Below are 20,332 nucleotides of genomic sequence, written 5' to 3'. Positions count from 1 at the left end.
CACTATGTATACTGAGAATTATTGGATAAATTAGCGTGATTACGCTAAAATAGGTATAAAAAGATACTTTCTTACGTGTTCGTAGCCGTTTGTCACTACATGATTATGTACATTTCATTATTGATGTCCATATGGCGTGATATGATGCCAATGCTAACCCTGCAATTATCAGTGAAGACAGAGCGGAGCATAAAAGATACATAGCACATGTCTAATTAAAGCTTTATAGGGATTATTTCTGCTTTAATTCTCACGGGCTAGGTGAAACTACCTAGCCGAGGTTCCAGCTGTGTACAACTGTGAGTGAAAGTATCATAATGCTTAAGAGCAGAGATCCCGGTCTCGTCAAACCGACTGAAGAATACGCTAATATTCCAAATGTATTTTTCTAAATTTTTATATCTATTCTAGTGGCTATTGACAAGCCTTGGCAGTCTGCTTTTTCTTGTCACTCAACTCCGCCCTTTCCTTGACCAGCTCCGAAATGGCTGTACCGGTTTCGTTACCAAGCTTCGCAAAGCCCTCAATGACACCTTCACGATCACCCGGTCGCATCTCCTGGCTCATCTTGTATTTGCCTTCGATCTTGGTGATCCGAATCTCGATTCCGACGATGTTTCGCTTCAAGATATCGAGATAAGATTGTGGAGCATCAGCGACCTTCCATGATTGCGGTCGATCACCACCAGTGTAACCCATGATAGAGGTTTCAGTATGTTGGGACAAGTCATGAACCTGCTGCGCCAGGAATCTGCCAGCCTCGGCGGTCTTGGAGTCGTAGTAAAGGCGGAGCTTGCCATAAACTTGCACGGCGGAGTAGTTCCACGTCGGTACAACCTTTCCAGTATCGGGCTTAGTATCGGTGTAAAATTTCGGGGTGACATAATGGTCGTGTCGTCCATTAAACAGGACTAAAACATCATTATCGAGCTCCAGGACGTTTGGCGGCTTCTCGTCGACGGCTTCGATCATGGCCTTCACTTGCGGGTTCTGCTTCGCGATGTGGGCACGGAGACGAGGCTCTGCGCCTCCATACTCCTCAGGAAGATCGAGGACACAGGGAACATGAGTGCATTGCAGAAAGTCCACTTGGGATGAGTTTTGGCCTGTGATGAGGATGCCAAGAGGGTTCTCTTTGATGAATTGGAGGAGCACCTCCTTGTCGGTCTCGGCATGAACGCTGGGCAAAAACATTTTCAATCGGATTCCCAGCAAAAGCGCAATGTATTTTCAATGTGTATAACTGAAGAGTGCCGCAGATGCTGCTTAAATATTTCGGATCATTATTCGTGGGACGGTAAGGCGCCTTGCCCTACCCGGAAGGTCGCTTCCGCGCGGATGTAAGCACCCACCTCCCAATTCGGGCAAATTTGCGCCCTTTCTTGGCAATCTGGCAAGTATGACTCAGTATATTCTCTGCGTTTACTCACGTTTTGCATCTTCAGGTTGAGGTGCTGCTGTCTAGAACAGGCTGCTTATTCACGATCTGGAGGTGTATGCAGCTTCTAGCCTCTTCCAGTTAGTGTCGTTTCCGTGCACTTGATCAGGCAACGTGTGGATCCTTGTCAAACGTTCATTTGTAAACAAGCCAATAATATAGGGAAGAATTACGTTTGTGTGCCCGTCTACCCGCTGGCCGATATTTTGATCCCGAGGAAGGATCTCCTCATCCGCCCAAGGCTGAAGCTGGATATAGTTGGAGGATCATACGTCACAGGGACCTGGGATACTTGAGATCGAGTGCCTGAATCGATGCTCGAGGAAGCTAAGAGCCCGTCTCAGCTTATTTAGACTCATAATCTAGAATTGGGTCGTGCCAAATGCTTTTCTTCACGATGACTCCAAGTTTGTACAGAAAACTGGAGTTCCATCCAGATTATAGTGTGCGATTCAGATGATGACTTCATCAATGGAGATTACTCCTGTGCGCAGACTCTATTAGGGTATTACATGGTCATTAGCTACCAAGGAAATATTAATTGGGAGCCTCGTCAAAGCCGGGAGCCTCTTCAAATCAGGAGAATATGTATGTTTTGGAAATTTCGAAAGTAAATTAGGATCCAATACAACGAGCCTGACGTCTTCGCCCCCAAACTCCGGCGCTCAGCCACCTTCGGCAGACGGCCAGTAGAGTCTAAATTGACAGCCCCTGAAGGCATTGTCCTCTTCGGGTATCGCCGGGTATCCAACTAAAATGCAGTGCATGAAAAGAGATTTCCTTGCACTAAAATTGCAGAGTTTATTACACTAGTGAGACTCAGAGTCACATTGAGCACTGGCACTGAATCAAATATAATGTTGACGACTTTCTACTCTAGGTAACGATCGACTATCATTTTATCCTTTCGTCCTTCGGAGAAAATTGCATGCCTGATGTCCACAAGCTGGCTAATCGGATAGCCTTGCTTCCGTCTCAGGTGCAACTACATTAAACAACTACATTAAACAACAAAGTGGATTAAACAACAAAGTGGAATTGGGGAACTTGATACTTTAGTCCAAACTCAGTTAAGTCAATGACGGCAGGTTTAATATCCGATACGTATTTAAGTCTCTGTGAGAACCAACAAATTCAAGCAATCACTCTAGGTCAAAAGTTTCTTTTAGAATTCAAAAGAGCATAGAGAAAATCCCGGTCAGGCCAGCAGTTTTTTTCAGTCATGAATGGGGCCCTTTCAGTATTGCTGCCTTGTTGGCGTGCTTCTATTCCACAGCATTGGCGAGTAAAAGTCGCTTCTCAGTCGAGACATTCAAGGCTCCAAAAAGTCATTCTCTCGTAGGTCGCTCGACCGGCTCTAGCGTCTCAAGCCAAACTACCATTTCTTGAATATCACTTTCGGACAACAGACTTTCCCGATCGAAATTGACACGGCACCTCCGCCCTATGGCTCTTTACCACCACAAATACTCCGGCCAATGAGACGATGGCCATCCGCTGTATGATCCGAGCAAGTGTTCTACATTCGCCTCTCAGGATGGATACCATTTCAGTATTGACTATGCTGATGGCACTGGGCAGTCCGGCCCTCTGGGGACCGAGGATGTGACTATTGGCAGTGTTACCATTAATTCGCCGTTTATCGGCGTTCCCAATGATGTTCGAACAAACTCAAATGCTGTGCGGGCTGGGTGTTTGGGTATGGCGCCGAATGCATTTACCATGGCCCCTCAAGACGAGAAGACATGGCATCAGAATGCGGAGTCGACGCTTGACCAGCCCCTTTGGACTGTTGACTTCCACAACGACAAGCACGGGCCCATGGATTTTGGATTTATCGACGTGAGTAAGCCTAAAAGCGATCCTATGTTGATTGTGACTTTTCCTCTGGTGCCTGGTCGTTTAACGTCACACAATGGAATGTTCCTGATGATCAGCCCGTTGGGGCTTTCCTCACCATGATCCCCGATATGGCAACGCCTGTTACTTCTTTGCCTATTGGAGTGACCGATTATTATTATTCCAAGATTCCAGGTTCTTCTCCGTAAGTCAGCCGAGATGCATAGCCCGAAAGCCCAGTGCACTGATGCTGATGCATGATCTCTTGATCCCTTAGGGACCCTGATGATTCCACCGCCTACAATATTCCTTGCGACTCCAAAAAATCCACCTGATTTTGTCCTCGGATTCGAGAATGGTGGTTCCGTGATGATTCCCGGCTCCATGATGATCGAGGGAACTGCTGGCGATAGCTGTCGGGGTGCTCTGTACATTACGGATTCGGACAGAAACTTGGGATCCGCTATGTTTAATTCAAACTTGGTTGTCTTCAGTCAGACTAACCAGCAAGTTGGATTTGCGCTGAAGCCTTGAATCCTCGCTTCGTGCCAAATCTCTCCCAGGCGGATGACGGTGAAGCCAAGTTGATGATGCTTCCAGGAGATTAGCATTGATGGAATGAAAATCAGTTTCAGAGTGATCGTATCCTGTAGTGGAATCCTGTATTAGACCACTGCTCATGCTGCCTTCCCCTCCCACAAGGTAGTCAGGTGGATAACCATGTGGCAATCAGGTGTCGATTGTCGCCTTGTCGCCTCAGGCTGCCAACATGACACTTGAAGCGCGAAGACAGCCGAGGGGATCATTGCATTGCAAATTCTTGCTGGCGTCGCGCACCCGCCGGTGTCACAGGAACCAAAGTTGACCCTGAGACCGACCCTTCGACCCTCCAAATGTTCCAGATGTTCCAGGCCTGCCCCTCCCAGACTGCCTGATTGGCTTGCCACGAGCCAACCTAGCGGGGACTGCCAATGACACGCTGAGCGATGGGGCAAATGGAGAGCCATGCGTGTCACAGACGCCACCAGGCACAACTATTACAACAGACAAGCGGTCGTGGTGGACAATATCTGCCAGTGTGGAGTGTGGACGACTCACACTCTCTTTGCCAGAGCCACGGACACCTACGTAAATCTCTTTCTGCAGCATCACTGCAGTACACATAAGTGTAGGCGATCGGCGACGCCGCTATTCTAAAATTATCGAGTTGATCCAGTCCAGACCCCCCCAGAACCCACTTTTCTTTCATTCTTGGGCTTGCTTGTCTCACTCCCGCCGATCGGCCTTCTTATTCGGGCGTCCGAACACTCGTTCCTCTTTGCGATTTCCTTCTTCCCCTCTTTTTCCCCAGGCAGGCCAGCTGGGCTTTTCTTCCGGCTTTTCATCCATGCACCCTAGTCATTCGTTTCACCTGTGAAATACTCACTCTCTTCTGCGGGCGCGATGGATCTGCGCCAGAGCTTACAGCTCCGCGACGATACGTCCGGGACTGACGAGTTCGTCAAGCTTATCTCAAATCCGTTTCGCAACCAAGTACGTTGTCTATCAATGACTTGGGTTGACAGACGGAACACCTGCTAACAATTCTACCTACATAGTTCACTGTCACTGCCATCTGGGCTTCCCTTGGAACCTCGATCGGATTCTCCATCCTCCTCGCTCTCCTCTTCTCCCTCTTTCGACCCCGTCACTCGGTTGTCTATGCCCCGAAAGTCAAACATGCGGACTCGAAACATGCGCCTCCTCCGGTAGGAAAAGGCTTTTTCTCATGGGTGAAACCGGTGCTGCGCACTCGAGAGCCTCAACTGGTCGACACACTCGGCCTAGATGCCGCTCTTTTTCTCCGCTTTACCAAAATGTGTCGGAACATCCTGATCTTCATGAGCATCATCGGTTGTATGGTCATGATTCCTGTTAACATCACCCAGAGCAAAGGCAATGGCGATCAGTCAAACCTATCGGTCTTGAACACCATGACGCCCCTCTATGTGGTCAATCCGACAGCGATGTGGAGTCAAGTGGTATGTGCCTGGGCTTTTGACATTATCATTGTGTTCTTTCTCTGGAGGAACTATCGAGCTGTTCGGGCACTGCGCCGTCAATACTTTGAGAGCTTCGACTACCAGCGCAGCCTCCACGCCCGAACTCTGATGGTCACCGATATTCCTGGGCCAGATCGATCTGACGAAGGCATTCTTCGAATCACCGATGAGGTCAACCCCACTGCTGCTCTCCCCCGTGCCGCAATTGGTCGCACTGTGAGGGATCTGCCTACCATTATCAAGGAGCACGAGGATCACGTACGACAATTGGAATCCGTTCTCGCCAAATACCTCAAACGCCCAGATCAATTGCCTGCGAAGCGGCCCACCATGCGCCCACCTCGGAGCCAACGGAGCAAGCATCCAGGTGGTAGAGTGGATGCTATCGACTACTTGACGGTGCGCATCAGGGTCTTGGAAGAAGAGATCAAACATGGGCGAGCATCGATTGACCGCCGGAACGCTATGCCGTACGGGTTTGCCAGTTGGGAAAGAATCGAGCACGCCCATGCTGTCGCGTGGACTGCGCGCAAGAAGCACCCGAGGGGTACTACTATCGCTCTGGCGCCCCGGCCGAGTGATCTGATCTGGGAGAATCTGCCTCTGACAAAGCAAACGCGCAAGTGGAAACGTTTCATCAACTTCATCTGGGTGACTCTCCTGACTGTCGTCTGGATTGCACCGAACGCCCTGATCGCGGTCTTCTTGTCCAACTTGTCGAATCTGGGCCTTGTATGGCCTGCATTCCAGACAGAGCTTGAGGCAGACCCCCATGTATGGGCTGCTGTGCAGGGTATCGCGTCGCCGGCGCTTACTTCTCTTGTCTATCTTGTGCTGCCGATCATTTTCCGACGCCTTTCGGTTCAAGGTGGTAGCAAGACCAAGACTTCTCGGGAGAGACATGTGCTGGGCCAGCTCTATGCATTTTTCGTTTTCAACAACCTTATTGTCTTTTCGCTCTTCTCGGCTGCATGGACATTTGTTACAACCGTGATTGAGAAGAGCAGCGAGGCCGAGAATGCATGGCAGGCCATTGTGGACAGCCAACTTTATACTCAGCTGGTGACTGCTCTGTGCAATGTTTCGCCCTTCTGGGTGACTTGGCTTCTGCAACGTAATCTGGGTGCCACCATTGATCTGGTACAGATTATCACTTTGACATGGGTGTGGTTTGCGAAGACCTTCCTTTCGCCGACGCCTCGACAATCGATTGAATGGACTGCCCCGCCGCCATTTGACTACGCCAGTTATTACAACTACTTCCTTTTCTACGCGACTGTGGCATTTTCCTTTGCTACTCTCCAACCAATTGTACTGCCAGTGGCTGCGCTGTACTTTGGTGTTGATGCCATGCTGAAGAAATACCTGCTGATGTACATGTTCGTGACCAAGAATGAGTCTGCAGGAGCGTACTGGCGCGTCTTGTTCAACCGCTTAGTATTCGCAACCATTCTTGCTAACCTCATCGTCTGCCTTGTCGTCAAGGCGAGAGCCACTTGGACTATGGTGTTTTGCGTCCTCCCGCTGCCTTTCTTGATGCTGGGATTCAAATTCTACTGCATGAAAACCTTCGATGACGACTGCCACTTCTACAACCGCGGAAACCTAAGTGATGCTGAAGCACTGGCTGCTTCCAAGTCTGGCAAGAAAGCCGGTGATCGCCTCAGCTCCAAGTTTGGTCACCCAGCACTTTATAAGCCGCTCATGACCCCAATGGTTCATGCTAAGGCTGCGGAGGTTCTCAAGGCCATCTACCAGGGCCGCTTGGAGCACAACGACTTGGGTGGCGAGTACTCCGACATTGCAATGAACCCAATGATGCCATCGGAACCCGGAAAGTCCGCCGACCCCGCTCCGTTCGAGGTCGTCCCCGAGAATCAACTGGATTTCTCGTACTTCAAGGACCGCGCCGACTTCCGCGACGAGTTCGGTGGAGGCATCTACGGCAGGCCGGAGGACCTGATGACCGAGCGTTCCCAAACCCCACGCAGCACCTTGGGCGACTGGTCACCGAGCTCCTCCCGTGCATCATCTCCGGTTCCCTCTCTACCTTCAATGTCTGGGCTGAAGGTGCACGACGGCTACGAGGCTTCCGAGGGCGCCCCTCTCGTCCACCCTGCCTTCCGTGTTCCCCTGTCACGGGGTGATAGTGGTGGTCTTTACCAACAATCAAATGAGAGCGAGTCAAGACTCCTCGGTCATGCTCAGACTCCCGCGCACACCGAGTCCTCCAACCCGCTCGACCGCTGGCGCACTGGCGGCTACGGCCCTGTTGAGCAGGATGATGATCCTGTTTCATACACTTCGTATGAGCCCTACCGCGCTCAGCGGTAGTCATTGATCTCCATCATTTTCTTCATTTAAGAAGTCTATCTGTGCACATACTGTTTCTACTTCTGGCGAATTTCTGCTTTTCGATACGAGATCACGAACTTTAATCCTTTGCATTGAGCGGGACTCTGGAATTAATCATACCATAGCTTGTACAAAACATACACAAATGAAAAGTGTCTATTTGAAGTTCTATTGTTGGCTTTCATAAGCGTTACTAAGGTTACAAATATCTCATAGGGTGCATTTTCGGGTTAGTAGTTAGTTCATGCGCTGTCTGCATCGTAAGAAGTCCACTACCATACTACAAATACTCGCCGTAAAAGTGGTGGCATGTAAAAGATGAGAATCAAACATGAAACTGGCATTAGCCCATCACGGGCAAGAAAAACGTACCTGACGCACTGAGGAAAAGATCTTTGGAGAATGACCCTGGGCCTTGAATGCTAGTACGCATCTTCATCCCAGGTCATTCGGTAATCCGAACGAGAGTCGTTACCGTCGTCGTAGTCGTCGTCGTCGTCGGCTTCGTCGTCGGACCGCGTCGCCAGCGGCGTCTCTTCGACCTCGTCGAATTTGTCCATGATTGTCTTTTGGCTTTGTCGGATCTTGAGTTCCAGGTCTTTATTCTGGCTCATCAGAGCCACGATGCTGTCCTGCATCTTCTTGAGTTGAGCTTCGCGGACTCGGTCGCGTTGCCCCAGCTGCTCGAGACGGAATTTGCACTCTCGGCTGTGTTGCTCCAGCTCCTCGATGCGGGCCTCCAGCTTCTTGACTTCGGGCTCGCGGGCCCTGAGATACCCAGTGACTTGGTCGAGTTGGGCTAGTTGGCCATCGAGCTTGGCTTGTTGGTCCTCGAGTCGTCCGTGATGCACCGACAGAATCTCCTGGTGGTCCTTTGTATCGGCACTACTGTGCGCAAAGGTATCCACTTGCTGGGTGCACCACTCGAGGTTTGCTTCGATGGTGCTGAGTCTGTTGTTGGTATGGCTCATTGCGCTGTGTGCCAGGTTAATGTGGGTACTCACCTCCTGCTCCAGGTGCCGCACCTGGCCCTTCAAGCGGAATACGTCCGAGTTGAGGTAGGACATCTTGAATTTTTGTAGTTGATATGCGATCAGCTGCGATTTTGATGGCTGTTGCCGTAGCGGTGTCCTGGGGTTCGCAGCTGTTCGGGGATAATCAAGGTGATGGGGGCGCTCCACTTTCTTCACTTCGGCAGCACCAGGCACCAAGGCCCTAAGGCCTTAAGGCATCAACTCGCCCTCGCACCTTCCTCTCCCGCTCCAGCAGTTCGTCGATCGTGTCCGCCATCCTCGCAGCCATTCGTTCGATACCCAATGTCCCGGCACTTGGTCTTGATCCCTAACTGCCACCGCCTTGCTTCTTGATTCCCAGCTCTTGTCCCGTTCGTTCCGAGCTTCACCGCGGCAGTCCTTTCCCCCGCATCGCGTTCCATCTACCCCGGATTTCATGACCAAGGAGCGATCATTCGCATCACGAGACCAGTGCCGGTAACGTCTAATTCAGTCACATACAACTACCGACAGCTTGCAGCTTGCAGTGGTGTCTATTAAAGCGTCCCAAGGGGCCCCTACAACATCGCAACCACGCACGCGGCTGTACCCTTTCGCCCAGGGCCATCACACCATGGCATGGTACTCTATCCTCCCACCCCAGCTCATCCAGTTTGAGAGCTGGGCTGTCCGTATCTTCGTAAGTCTCCCATGCTTTTCCTCTCCTGTGGAACTCAGACCACACCTGCCCAGTTCTTCTCAGAAGTTAATCATTTTGGCCTCATAGTTCCTCCTCGGCCTCATTACCATTGTCCCCTGGTTCGCCATGCTCGTTTTTGATGCCGGCCTATATCTCTACCGAATGATCCTTTGGGAGTTTCCATGGGTGGGTGGACGAGCTCGTGGACACCAGCGCCCCCGCGCGCCGAGCTTACAAGAACGACCAGACGGACAACGACGCGCATTCGGGCTGAAAGGCGTGCAAAGTGACTCGGGTGACAGTTCTCGGGAGTGTGTATCGGCCTCGAAGAATAGTGCTGAGAAAGAGAATGTGGCCCCGGCTACCGAAGGTCCCGCACATCCCAGCACAGACGGAGACGTGAAGCGTAGGACCTCTGGACGAGCATGACTGTTCGAGGCTTCTACTGGCGATCTCGCAGTGTCTATGATATCTTCGTTACATTTTTTTATGGCGTGCATGGCGTTTGTATTCAACAGCCGGATAACGATACCCTTTCCGGCAGTCTTTATTGATGGGATAAGCTTGCAGAGGCAGTTGCATGGTACGAGTTTTGACGAGTTCCACGAGACTCTTTACGTCGACGTGGCTCTGTGAACATATTGTTATACCCTTCCTAGTCGGTAATATCAGAGATTCCCTGGCATCGGATAGTTCCGTCAAAGTGGAGATAGAAAGCGATCAAAGCCAAAGACGATTCCCCTCTGCGGAGTCTGTGCGGAGTAACGGGGTACTGATAAGTCATTACTCGTGGGTTCGATCTCTGTGTCCTTTTCATAATCCTACACGCCTGGTGAGAAGCTCTCTCGGTTGGCAGACATCGCAGCTACTCTAGTATATTCGCCCAGAATGGCCGAGGTCGTCCAGAAGGTGCTCGATGTGCTGCTCAGAAGCGAATCGCCATATCTTCTGTTTTTCCTTGCCATTTTTTTGCCGGGTACATGTATCTGTGCCTGGCGATGGATTCATCAACGCAAGCCTTCGCCAATAGCAAGATCAGATCACAAGAAATCCGGTATCAAAAACGAGGTACCGGTTATCACACCTCTGAGAGACTTCAGCTGGCAGACAACCGAACCGCTGCAACTACGCCCGTTCCGAGGAAAGGAGAAGTATAACCTGACTATGGGTGAGGAGCTTCCTCATGGTGAAGCATGATCTGAAACTAATACACAATCTAGCTATTGAGAACCTGGACCCATCAGAGCTGATCCAGATGGATAACACATACGAGGATCGCATAAAGAAACGCAAATCCATCCTGGATAAACACCACGATATTGTTGTCGCAACAAACGAGAAATCATCTAAAGACATACGCATTCGCACGGCAGTCAGCGAGCTCTATACCTTCGTTCTTGGTACATATCTGCCAACGCGCTATCCCGGCATGTTCAGGATAAGCCACGGCGCAGGGAATCCGTCAAAAACCTTTGAGAATTTTGTCACCGGCGCAAAATGGCCAACTCGACTTGCAGAGCGCACACCCACAATCCAAGCACTTGAAATTCTCACACAGACAGTCGACGAAGAATTCTTTATTCTTCTTCCTGACCTCTCAGCACCGGTGGATAACCCGAAATATATCCTTCAAGCTTACGCGACTTGTTTCCCGTCTGGCTTCAACACAAGCGAAAAGCTCGGTCTTCGACTGGCAGATATTCATGGTCCCGTGCCTGGCTACGCAGACAAGCTTGAGCGCAGTATGGATCGATTCTTCGCGAAGATCGATGTCGGGAAGTTCGTCAAGAGAGTGAACTGGGGCGTGACAACTGAGACGGATCTATTTGCTGCTTTCGGATCTATGTATGCTTCTCAAAATTCAGACCCGCAGACGGAGCAAGTTATCAGTCCCGAGAATTTGAAAGTGGATCAGGTAAGTTTTGAAATTTGCCTCTCGCCAGAATATACCTGATGTTTGGTTCAGACGGTTCTACGGTGCGAGCGCCAGACTCTACATAGACTGCCTCAATCTAGGGCTCTTGTTTTTGCTTTCCACACATATACATATCCTTTGCAGCAGATCAAAGATGAAGGAATGGGAGAAGAACTGGCCACAGCGATTGAAGGGCTGAAGAAAGGCAACATCCCAAATATCTATGCTTATAAGAGGGGTGATATCTGGGGGCAAGCTGTGACACAGTTTCTCAAATCTTAAAAATTGTGTCAAGGCCGTCGTGTCCTACACGCAGGTTACGTTTTGGAGAATTCAATTCATAAAGACTTCAATTCATGACATATCTAGGATGCTTTTTTTCACACAATATTGATTTAGCGCAGGCGGTCCATGACCTTGATCAGGTCAGAGGCAACACCCATGGCAGTGACATCACCGCCAGCACCAGCACCCTGGACAATCAGGGGGTTGGAGCCGTACCGCTTGGTGTAGAAGCTGATGATGTTGTCGCTACCCTTCAGACCAGCAATAGCGCTGTCCTTGTCGAAGTACTGCAGACCGACCTTGACGGCCTTGCTAGCAACATCGATGCTTCCGACATATCGGACGACCTTGCCCTCCTTCTCGGCAGAGTCCTTGATGTTACCCATCTGGACATCGAACTCGGGGAGGCGGGTCATGAACTGAGTGATGCCGTCGGCGGAGGAGGGCAGCGAAGCCAGCTCCTCGGGGATGAGAGACTCGATGGGGAAGGAGTCGGGGCGGGAGACCTCCAGACCAGCCAGACGGGCCAGGATGGTCAGCTTACGAGCAACATCCATACCGTTCAGGTCGTCACGGGGGTCGGGCTCGGTGTAGCCCAGCTCCTTGGCCTGGGCGACTACGGCGCTCCATTGGGCGTTGGAGGAGCCAGAGGCAGGTGCGAAGGTGTTGAACAGGAAGGAAAGAGTGCCGGAGAAGACACCCTCAATGCGAGTGACCTCATCGCCAGTCGCGACCAGATCCTTCAGGGTCGAAAGGACGGGGAGACCTGCGCCGACGGTGCTCTCGTGGTACACAAGAGCCTTGCCCTCAGCCGCGGAGGCAAAGATATCCTTCCACAGAGACAGGTCATCGGAGAAACCCTTCTTGTTCGGGGTTACGACGGAGATGCCCTTCTTCAGGAATGTGGGGTAGGAGCGGGCCAGGTTGATATCGGAGGTGTTGTCGACGAGGATGGCACGGCCAGGCGCAGCAGCAAGGTACGAGGCAATCTCCTCCGCGGGGAGGGCACCGGTCCTGGTCACTGAGGGCGCCGCAGAAGCAGTGGCCCAGTCGGCCGCGGGAATGGCCGGGGAGTAGGCCGGTGTCGGAGCGAGGAGGGTCTGGGAGGAACGGGCAAGGAGGACGAGTTGCGGAGGGTTAGGGAAGCGGGCGAGCTGGTTGAGGAATGCGTTTCCAACACCACCGACACCTTTTTGGAGCAATTAGCTGGTTGGCTTTCAATTGTCATCGAAAGTTTTGAGAAGCTTCATACCAACAACGCCGAGATAGATAGGGCTAGACATGATGGTAGCCAATTGTGTCAATTTATGATAGTGTAGTCAAATGGCGATATAGCTGGAGGGTAGCGCACTAATTTAAGCAAAATTGTGTATGGAATTAGGCAGGAAGAGCCAGAACACGAGCACAAATCAAAAAGTACTGCGATGTCGCCGGCGGGGCATTCGCGGGGCAGCTGCTGACTCATATCGTATCACATGACCGCGCACGCCGCAGGCTATTGGTGCCTGATACAAAAGGCAGAAAATTGACTTATCGCCTTATCTGTATCACCGCCGCGGGGCGGTCAGATTTGACCAAACATTCGAATGAACTGTCGCGACTTGGACAATCTTGCTACTCATCACGCCAAATACCTCGCTGCGTAGCCACTTTGTCGGCAAACACAGTTCCAATTCCTAGGGCGTCCTAACGCCATGTGAACATTTCCTCGATTCCGCGCGATCTGAGCACAAGAGTGTCTTAGCAATCCGAAAATATGGTTGCAGACAAACACCAGTCCAGCCTGTATGGGCAGCCCCGGCCCAAGAAAAAAGCCGAGGATGAGCCCGCCTCCGTGTCCAGCATGTCATTCGCGAGCCACATGTCCTCTCTCATCTCCTCCTCTAGGGCCACTCCCCACGACCGAGCTCGCCGTTCAAAGAACCCCAAATCCGACATCTTCGCCACACATAACAAAGGCACAGCGAAGCGTGCAGCTGCAGACCTTGAGGAATCAGACCACCATGTCTCAAAGCAAGTCCATCTCTCCAGCAAGGAACTCGGTACGGTCGATGCTGCGACGCTTGAACGGTCTAAGCGGAAGATGGAGAGGAAGGTTCGCCTTTACGATGATATGAAGAAGGGATTACATCTTGCAGCCGATAGCAGCGATGAGGACGGAGATGGTCCCAAAACTCAGTCCGACGAATACATGGCACGGCTTCGACGCCGGGAGAAGGAGGGACTCATCGATTTCGATCGTAAGTGGGCCGACGAAGAGAAGAAAAGAGAAGATGCCGAAGGCTCCGACAAAGAAAGCGAGGACGATGAAAATGCTTCAATCATCTCCTACGAGGACGAGTTTGGACGTACTCGACATGGCACCAGGGCTGAAGCAGCTCGCGCTACTCGCGAAAAGGAGGCCGAAGAAAGAGGGGAGACCGAGCAAGAGCGGTGGCGTCCCAAGCGCCCGGACCATCTAATCTATGGTGAAGCCATTCAGACGGAGGCCTTTAATCCGGATGAGAAAGTTGCTGCTCAGATAGCAAATCTTGCCTCCCGACGAGATCGATCCGTAACTCCCCCAGAGCAGCTGCATTACGATGCTGATTCCGAAAGACGAACTCTTGGCACTGGCTTCTATGCTTTCTCAAAAGACGAGGAGACCCGCAAGAAGCAGATGGCGGAGATGGAGGAGAAACGGGAGGCGACTATTCGAGAGCGCAATAGGCTCAAGGAACGAGCTAAGGTTCATCAGGACAAAATGGATGCGCGACGGCTGGAAATTGAGAAGTTGAGGGCCAAGCGAATGGTAGTTGAGCAGCTGAAAGCTGAGCGACGCTCGGAGCTGTTCATGAATGTTTTGGAGCAACAATTCAGCGCTGCGCACCCGGAGGGTGAGCAGAATGGTAAGCCAATATCCTTGTTTCGTGTTCTTGATACGGAAATTCATACTTTTCAGATGCCGTGGATGATGCCAATTCCATCCAGCCCTGATGCTTTACGAATGTTATATTAAGCCATGCACCGGTGCTTTTCGAATGTCATTTTTTTTTTATCATTGAGACAAAACAGATTCAACTTGAAGGACCATGGACGAAGACATGGCAATGAATGGTATCACATCAAATAAAATCCAAGCAGCATAGTGACCATTCATTCATTCCTTCCTTCCTTCTAGCCAAACCCCAAGCGCTCCGAAAGTCAGGTACCAGGTAATAACATGAATGGTTCGCTAATTTAAATCCACCACATCCGACTTTTTATTCATGAAATCATCCAACATAATTCATCAGTCATAATGAGGGCTCACTTAGGCGTTCTTGAGTCCAAGTCCATCCAACCTGCCGATCGGGATTAAGAGCAAGCCGCCCCTTGGAAGAATATTCTTAAACGGATGAATGTGACGGAAAAACATCAGCCATTCAGACGTAGCGCACGCTCCTGGTGTATTCATCGATAACCTCATCCATAGTATCGAGGAAGTCGTCCGCATCTATGAATTAAATATTCTGGTCAGCATTTGTCAATCACAGCCCAGGATGATCTCTCACCATGTCTACTACTGAATCTCAGATAATGCTGTCCCGTTGAAAGTCGTGGCGGGACGCAGTCATCTTCGGGCACCATAACCATTGGCTTCAGGTAGCGTATTACCACCGTTTTTGTATCGAGGGACGTAAGCCAATCGCGTCTACCGATGCTGCGTGTCACAAAGGCGGTCCAGATGGGGGTTCTATATCATATCCCCGGTTAATATGAAGATCAAAATTTAGACCTGGACTTTCAAAAAAAAAAACGTACCGATCGCTATTTCCCCTGTGAATTGATGACTGGAATCGAACCGTTTCGGTATTTTTGTCCTGGAAGACACGGAAGCCGCGCTTATAACCCCCTCGATTATTTCGCTAGACTATGTTAGTACGATGCACGATTTTGGAGTCTAGAGAATCCAGCCTACCCAGCAAAAATCTCCTCTTCCCCTTCCATCTCCCAGTCTCGGATGCTTGAGACCGGCTTGTACCTATCTTGGGCACGCAATGCCAAAAATGAACAGAAAAATGCCGTCATAGCTGGATATTGAAGAATGGTTAGCGATATTGAGAGACCGGGTGCTGGTGGATATGTGGCTTGCGTACATTCGATGGTGGTAAAATAGAGGGAAGCCCACTCGTGAAGCTCGCTCCCCGAATCGCGTCGTCGGCAAAGTCGAAGGACGGGACCTTGTCTAATGACCTCCAACAAGTTAAGGGGAAGACAGTAGTACTCCTTTTCTCCATCTCGAGGCACCCTGATTACAATACGAATGCGATTATCGGATTCGCGCAGGTAGAAGTAAACTCTCATTTGAGCGCTGAGGTGCCTGCAAACAGTTTGTCAGTAGCCATACTGGTATATTAATAGAACTATCGTGTGTACTCACATGCGAGTCAATAGGACGAACCCCATTTCCTGAAGCTCGCGCTTGATTCCCGGATTGGGTTTGCCAGAGCATCCTACTCTACATCATCAAATTAGCCTGGGACTCTCATGTCCGCTTAGCTTATTACTCACACTTGACGCCCCTCACTCTGGAAAGGCGTTTCTGGCTCATCGCGAGAGAGAACATCATGAATCCAATGGTCTCGAATCGTATCGGAGCGTGACGACTGACTAGTACTGGTGGTTGCAGATGCCGATCCTGTGAGCGGAGAACTGGGAGCCTCTGGTGCCAATGGGGGAGGTGGAGGTATATTAAAGCCCCTGGGAGATGGCGACAAAGGAGAAAGAGGTGACTGGGGAGATTGAGGGGGAGATGCGGTGGACGAGTACGCTCGAACGAGCCCCGCCGGAGTCGACGGTCACTGACAGGACTGCTTGGCTCAGTACTGTTGCCGCTAGCACTGGCGCTGGCGCTACCAGCTGATGAAGGATTACGGCTCAGTGACATGCGTCCGAAATGGTCTGGAATACGTTGTCGCTCCTGAGTTGCCAGCAGTAGCTTGATTCCATCGCGATGAGCTTGGTGGAGGCTAAGCTCTTGAAGCTTACTAGATATGACCAGTGATTAGTATGTGTTTTTCTTTGGCTTTCAAGTCACTTTGAAGATCGTTCTCCGCGGCCTACCTCAAGAGCACATCGGCCAGCTCTATCAGGAACACTCGATACTTTGCCAGTCGTATACGGAGGGAGGACTTGGACTCTTCCCAGAAGAACAGCTCTATGGTCCGCCAAACCTCTCTGAACTTGTCGGCGCGGGATCTGTCGGGGTCCAAACGGCCAAAAAAATCGTGGATGTCGGAAAGGGTGTACTTGAGACTCGACTGCACCAAAAAAGCATCTCTCTCGACGAGGGGCCAATTGCGACTATACCGAGGATCGTGAGACAAAGAGTACAGCTTCTGCATCGACGAACTGATGCCATAAAATTCGACAATGAGATCGGTGATGTCCGCCTCGTGTTCGGGAAGAGGGAACCGAAAGAGCCTGAAGCCGGCCGCGACGTCCTCGGCCTCGCTGGCAGTCTTGCGCAGGTCCATGGGTTAGGCCATACGGAGAATTTGCGTGAAGGAGGGGAAGATGCGAATTCCTCGTAAATCCCAAATCCCACCCGACCTCACGTGCAGTGCGGCTCTGCCTCCCTTGCGTTCTTGACGTGGTCGCGCGCGAATGGCGGGGCTTGGTGGGGTGCGACTGGCGGGCAGCCCGCTCTGAAATGTCGGAGTCTCGCAGTAAGTGGAAGCGACGAGAAGGAAGCGGATGCAGGGTTGGAACACGAGCGTGGACGAGCTATCGAAGAATATCGAAAGGATGCGGAGGGAGGATGGCCGCTGGCTGCTTCCATGGTTCCCTCGCGGGTGACCTGTTCGTGCGGTCCCCACATGTTCCACGCCCGGGTGAGCCTCTCACCTGAGGAATCTCGCAGAATCTACATGGAGCGACGACGTTACACAGCGCGACGATGAGCTGGTGACGGGTTTAAGGCGTCATAAAAGACTGGGATGGCTGTTCAGAGAATAGCCATAGTCGATGTAAATGTAGATGTCTGTCAAAGTAGGCAGTGCGGGTAGATAACCTAGTAATAGGTAGTAGCAGGTAAGGTCGGAAAGAGGTTGCGGGAAGTGAACAAAAGCCAGATGGAAAGTCTCGAGGAAGGAGGTGGATTATGAATCGCCCAGTTTCGACCGACTAAAAGCAATATTTCTGCCTGGCCGAAATACTAGTACCAATACTAATGGTACCTTGCTCGTATAGTGCAATGACTCGCACGGGGCTGGGTAAGGCTGTGCAGTCTATACTTCAAATGCCAAGCGGACCCGCTACTATGACCTTGCCTCGTTTTAGCCTCAACCGGGCCTTGATTTGACGAATTAGGGCTCATGAATACCTGATCGTGGTGCTGTATTTGAAGGAGCTCCCACGTTTGGTACCTAAGGGTACCTCGGGTTATGACTACGCGCTGTCAATCTAAACCGGCCCGATCAGCAATAGCAACCTTGGAACCACCTATATCATCTACTCGTTATATTCCTCATTTATTCTATGAATTTGATTAGTATTACACAATATCAGCACCACGTCATTATCGCTGCATTTTCCAAGTGGGCGGTCAATCCCAGGCATCCAAATGGGATTCCAACAGTCACGGCTGATATCGCATCTGAATGATCACACGACAAGCCCCACAGCATTAGACTTCTTTTTAGAGACACTGGGGCCATTCATGATGGGTTTTAATCCGTGCTCATGTCGGTGGATGTTACTGGTTTCTCTTGCAGCTGTTGCTCCGATCCCAGCGTTCTGATGGCGTTCGACCGCCGTGTCATCAGACTAAGAAGAAGTGCAACAAAGGCCAGGCCAGCCATCGTGGCCCAAACAACTTTCAAGTTATCAGCATATGCATCCACAATCATGCTCCGTCGGGGAGAACTCGGATCCATAGCCTTGACAATTTCGGCCAAAAACTCGCCTCCTGGGAGAGCTTGTCGGCCTCCCCAGCGAGCTCGGGATACGCTCGAAGTTTGACAGCCAACTGTGACTGAAGAATTGCCCCACCGACCGCGACTCCAATACTCTGTCCAAGGGAATAGTGAACGTGTACATGGTCACTGCATGGGCCGAGTCTTGGGCTGCAGCTTGCGTTGCATATCTCTGGCTGTTGAAGAGCATCCCCAATCCCAGCCTTGGGACAATGTTAAGGAATACCCATGCAGCAATTGACGTATTGGGGCCTAACAAATACAAGAGACCCAATCCCAGTGTACTCAGAGTCCAGCTAGTCCAGATCGCCCAACGGAAGCGACCCCATTTGGTAACCAGGACTCCCACGACCATGGACGTCGGGGCCACAGTAAATGTCTGAGGGAACATGCTTACATCAGAGATAATAGTACTATAACCTTTCACACCCTCAGAGAGGCATGTAGTAGAGAAGTCACCGAAGTACAATTCCATGGACGCAAGTGCCCAGATAGGTGACTAATCCCGTTGTCTCCTTGAAGATGGGACAGGCGGATTATGGGGTCGCGAGGAAATCTGGCTTCGTAGAACACAAAAATTGTCATAAAAGACCGAGCACCAGTGGCACAATGGTGCGCCACGATGACCAGGGGTACATGATATTACCCCAAGAAAGCGCAAGGAGTAGGCTGGTGGCCGAAGCTGTGAGCAGAAATGCGCCCACCCAGTCGACTGTGAGGAGCTTTGGAACGAAAGACCCCGGCACAGACTTGAGATTCAAGAATTCAATGACCAGAATGAAACCAACTCCGCAGATGGGAATATTAATCCAGCAAATCCATCTCCAGGAGGCAGCCTCGGCTAACGCGCCACCGATGACTGGACCAGTGACAGATCCAAGCGCCCATACAGCGCTGGCATAGCCAAAGTACGTTCCCCGCTGACGCAGGGGCACGTAGTCCGTAATGACAACCTCGGTGAGAATGAGAATGCCGCCTCCACCAGCACCTTGGATGCTCCGACCGACGAGGACAATGTTCAGGTTGTGGGCAGCGCCGGCAACAATTGATCCCACGGTGAATAGGACCAATGCAAGAAGAATAGTGTATTTTCGTCCAAAGGTATCAGATAACGATCCGAACGTCAGAATGAAGACCGTGCTGGTGAGCAGAAACGAAGTACCGGCCCAGAAGGCCTGAATGACAGTGCCGCCCAGCTGGCGAGGGATGATCTAATCATCCCATGAGGACGATGTACTTGGTATGAAAAAAATTCATGAGGATGAATTTTATTCACTGGAAAATCTGTTCCCAGTGATGTCGTATCCAGTGCAAGGGACAGAATGACAGCCAAAAGTCTGCCAAAAGCTGCCCAAAATCGACGGCTAGGCTGGACTTGGGGACGTCAATATCCGTCGTCGTAGTCGCTGAAGCTTCGGTTCTACCCATCACGATCTCTTGTGACGAACGGGAAACCCGTCCGATGGTATGTCTGTTGATTGAATCCAGATGGACAGCGGCGCAAAAAGTGTTTCTACCTACCTGGTATTGCAAATTCGCAACCTGCGCGTCGCGCACTATCCTAAGAAAGCAAGGCACTTGCATTCTTCGATCACCACCTGTGCACTACGTTGCGTTCGCCATGCATGCCTCTGCGACCTACCGACCCGACTGTTAGGCGTACTACAGCAATGGATGCACTCCAAATCTACGTGGAAAAATTCCTGCTGAATATACCCTTATGCTGGTAATGCACAGTGATTGCAGTCAAGTATGATTTTTCAACATTAAATGTTTGATATACAATTGGACCTTGAGCCAAAAGAACAGTGCCTATAGCCTAGTCTTG

The 20,332-nt window shown here is 51.0% G+C and overlaps 11 protein-coding genes across 11 annotated transcripts; 6 read left to right on the top strand and 5 right to left on the bottom strand.

Annotated features, from left to right (window-relative positions):
* Positions 1 to 414: 414 nt before the first annotated feature.
* Positions 415 to 1,194, bottom strand: N7532_004127 (FMN-binding negative transcriptional regulator; the record flags this gene model as incomplete). Its single annotated transcript, XM_056616621.1, has 1 exon — positions 415 to 1,194. The coding sequence occupies one exon, from the start codon at positions 1,192 to 1,194 to the stop codon at positions 415 to 417; it is 780 nt and encodes a 259-aa protein (XP_056476978.1).
* Positions 1,195 to 2,916: 1,722 nt separating this feature from the next.
* On the top strand, positions 2,917 to 3,811 carry N7532_004126 (uncharacterized protein; the record flags this gene model as incomplete). Its single annotated transcript, XM_056616620.1, has 3 exons — positions 2,917 to 2,937; positions 2,975 to 3,284; positions 3,555 to 3,811. The coding sequence occupies 3 exons, from the start codon at positions 2,917 to 2,919 to the stop codon at positions 3,809 to 3,811; spliced, it is 588 nt and encodes a 195-aa protein (XP_056476977.1).
* A 909-nt stretch (positions 3,812 to 4,720) lies between these two features.
* On the top strand, positions 4,721 to 7,653 carry N7532_004125 (putative DUF221 domain protein; the record flags this gene model as incomplete). The annotated part of the gene is made up of 2 exons (XM_056616619.1): positions 4,721 to 4,810; positions 4,876 to 7,653. 2 exons carry the CDS (start codon positions 4,721 to 4,723, stop codon positions 7,651 to 7,653), a joined length of 2,868 nt encoding a protein of 955 aa, XP_056476976.1.
* A 443-nt stretch (positions 7,654 to 8,096) lies between these two features.
* Positions 8,097 to 8,741, bottom strand: N7532_004124 (uncharacterized protein; the record flags this gene model as incomplete). Its single annotated transcript, XM_056616618.1, has 1 exon — positions 8,097 to 8,741. The coding sequence occupies one exon, from the start codon at positions 8,739 to 8,741 to the stop codon at positions 8,097 to 8,099; it is 645 nt and encodes a 214-aa protein (XP_056476975.1).
* Positions 8,742 to 9,300: 559 nt separating this feature from the next.
* On the top strand, positions 9,301 to 9,795 carry N7532_004123 (uncharacterized protein; the record flags this gene model as incomplete). Its single annotated transcript, XM_056616617.1, has 2 exons — positions 9,301 to 9,366; positions 9,454 to 9,795. The coding sequence occupies 2 exons, from the start codon at positions 9,301 to 9,303 to the stop codon at positions 9,793 to 9,795; spliced, it is 408 nt and encodes a 135-aa protein (XP_056476974.1).
* A 459-nt stretch (positions 9,796 to 10,254) lies between these two features.
* N7532_004122 (heme-dependent oxidative N-demethylase family protein) lies at positions 10,255 to 11,563 on the top strand (the record flags this gene model as incomplete). Its single annotated transcript, XM_056616616.1, has 3 exons — positions 10,255 to 10,534; positions 10,587 to 11,281; positions 11,333 to 11,563. The coding sequence occupies 3 exons, from the start codon at positions 10,255 to 10,257 to the stop codon at positions 11,561 to 11,563; spliced, it is 1,206 nt and encodes a 401-aa protein (XP_056476973.1).
* Positions 11,564 to 11,676: 113 nt separating this feature from the next.
* N7532_004121 (homoserine dehydrogenase) lies at positions 11,677 to 12,849 on the bottom strand (the record flags this gene model as incomplete). Its single annotated transcript, XM_056616615.1, has 2 exons — positions 11,677 to 12,755; positions 12,819 to 12,849. The coding sequence occupies 2 exons, from the start codon at positions 12,847 to 12,849 to the stop codon at positions 11,677 to 11,679; spliced, it is 1,110 nt and encodes a 369-aa protein (XP_056476972.1).
* A 473-nt stretch (positions 12,850 to 13,322) lies between these two features.
* N7532_004120 (CCDC174 family protein) lies at positions 13,323 to 14,542 on the top strand (the record flags this gene model as incomplete). The annotated part of the gene is made up of 2 exons (XM_056616614.1): positions 13,323 to 14,454; positions 14,508 to 14,542. The coding sequence occupies 2 exons, from the start codon at positions 13,323 to 13,325 to the stop codon at positions 14,540 to 14,542; spliced, it is 1,167 nt and encodes a 388-aa protein (XP_056476971.1).
* Positions 14,543 to 14,970: 428 nt separating this feature from the next.
* Positions 14,971 to 17,064, bottom strand: N7532_004119 (uncharacterized protein; the record flags this gene model as incomplete). Its single annotated transcript, XM_056616613.1, has 8 exons — positions 14,971 to 15,041; positions 15,350 to 15,453; positions 15,507 to 15,618; positions 15,685 to 15,908; positions 15,969 to 16,046; positions 16,100 to 16,288; positions 16,366 to 16,575; positions 16,652 to 17,064. 8 exons carry the CDS (start codon positions 17,062 to 17,064, stop codon positions 14,971 to 14,973), a joined length of 1,401 nt encoding a protein of 466 aa, XP_056476970.1.
* Positions 17,065 to 17,194: 130 nt separating this feature from the next.
* Positions 17,195 to 17,490, top strand: N7532_004118 (uncharacterized protein; the record flags this gene model as incomplete). Its single annotated transcript, XM_056616612.1, has 2 exons — positions 17,195 to 17,207; positions 17,258 to 17,490. 2 exons carry the CDS (start codon positions 17,195 to 17,197, stop codon positions 17,488 to 17,490), a joined length of 246 nt encoding a protein of 81 aa, XP_056476969.1.
* Positions 17,491 to 19,085: 1,595 nt separating this feature from the next.
* N7532_004117 (Efflux pump) lies at positions 19,086 to 19,761 on the bottom strand (the record flags this gene model as incomplete). The annotated part of the gene is given in 2 exon segments (XM_056616611.1): positions 19,086 to 19,715; positions 19,735 to 19,761. The coding sequence occupies 2 exon segments, from the start codon at positions 19,759 to 19,761 to the stop codon at positions 19,086 to 19,088; spliced, it is 657 nt and encodes a 218-aa protein (XP_056476968.1).
* Between the last annotated feature and the right edge of the window lie 571 nt (positions 19,762 to 20,332).

Source organism: Penicillium argentinense (genome assembly GCF_028826775.1).
Source record: "Penicillium argentinense strain IBT 30761 chromosome Unknown utg000004l_segment0_segment0, whole genome shotgun sequence".
Lineage (NCBI taxonomy): Eukaryota > Fungi > Ascomycota > Eurotiomycetes > Eurotiales > Aspergillaceae > Penicillium > Penicillium argentinense.
The sequence above is the reverse complement of the archived record's forward strand: the minus strand, read 5'-3'. Positions and strand labels throughout refer to the sequence as shown.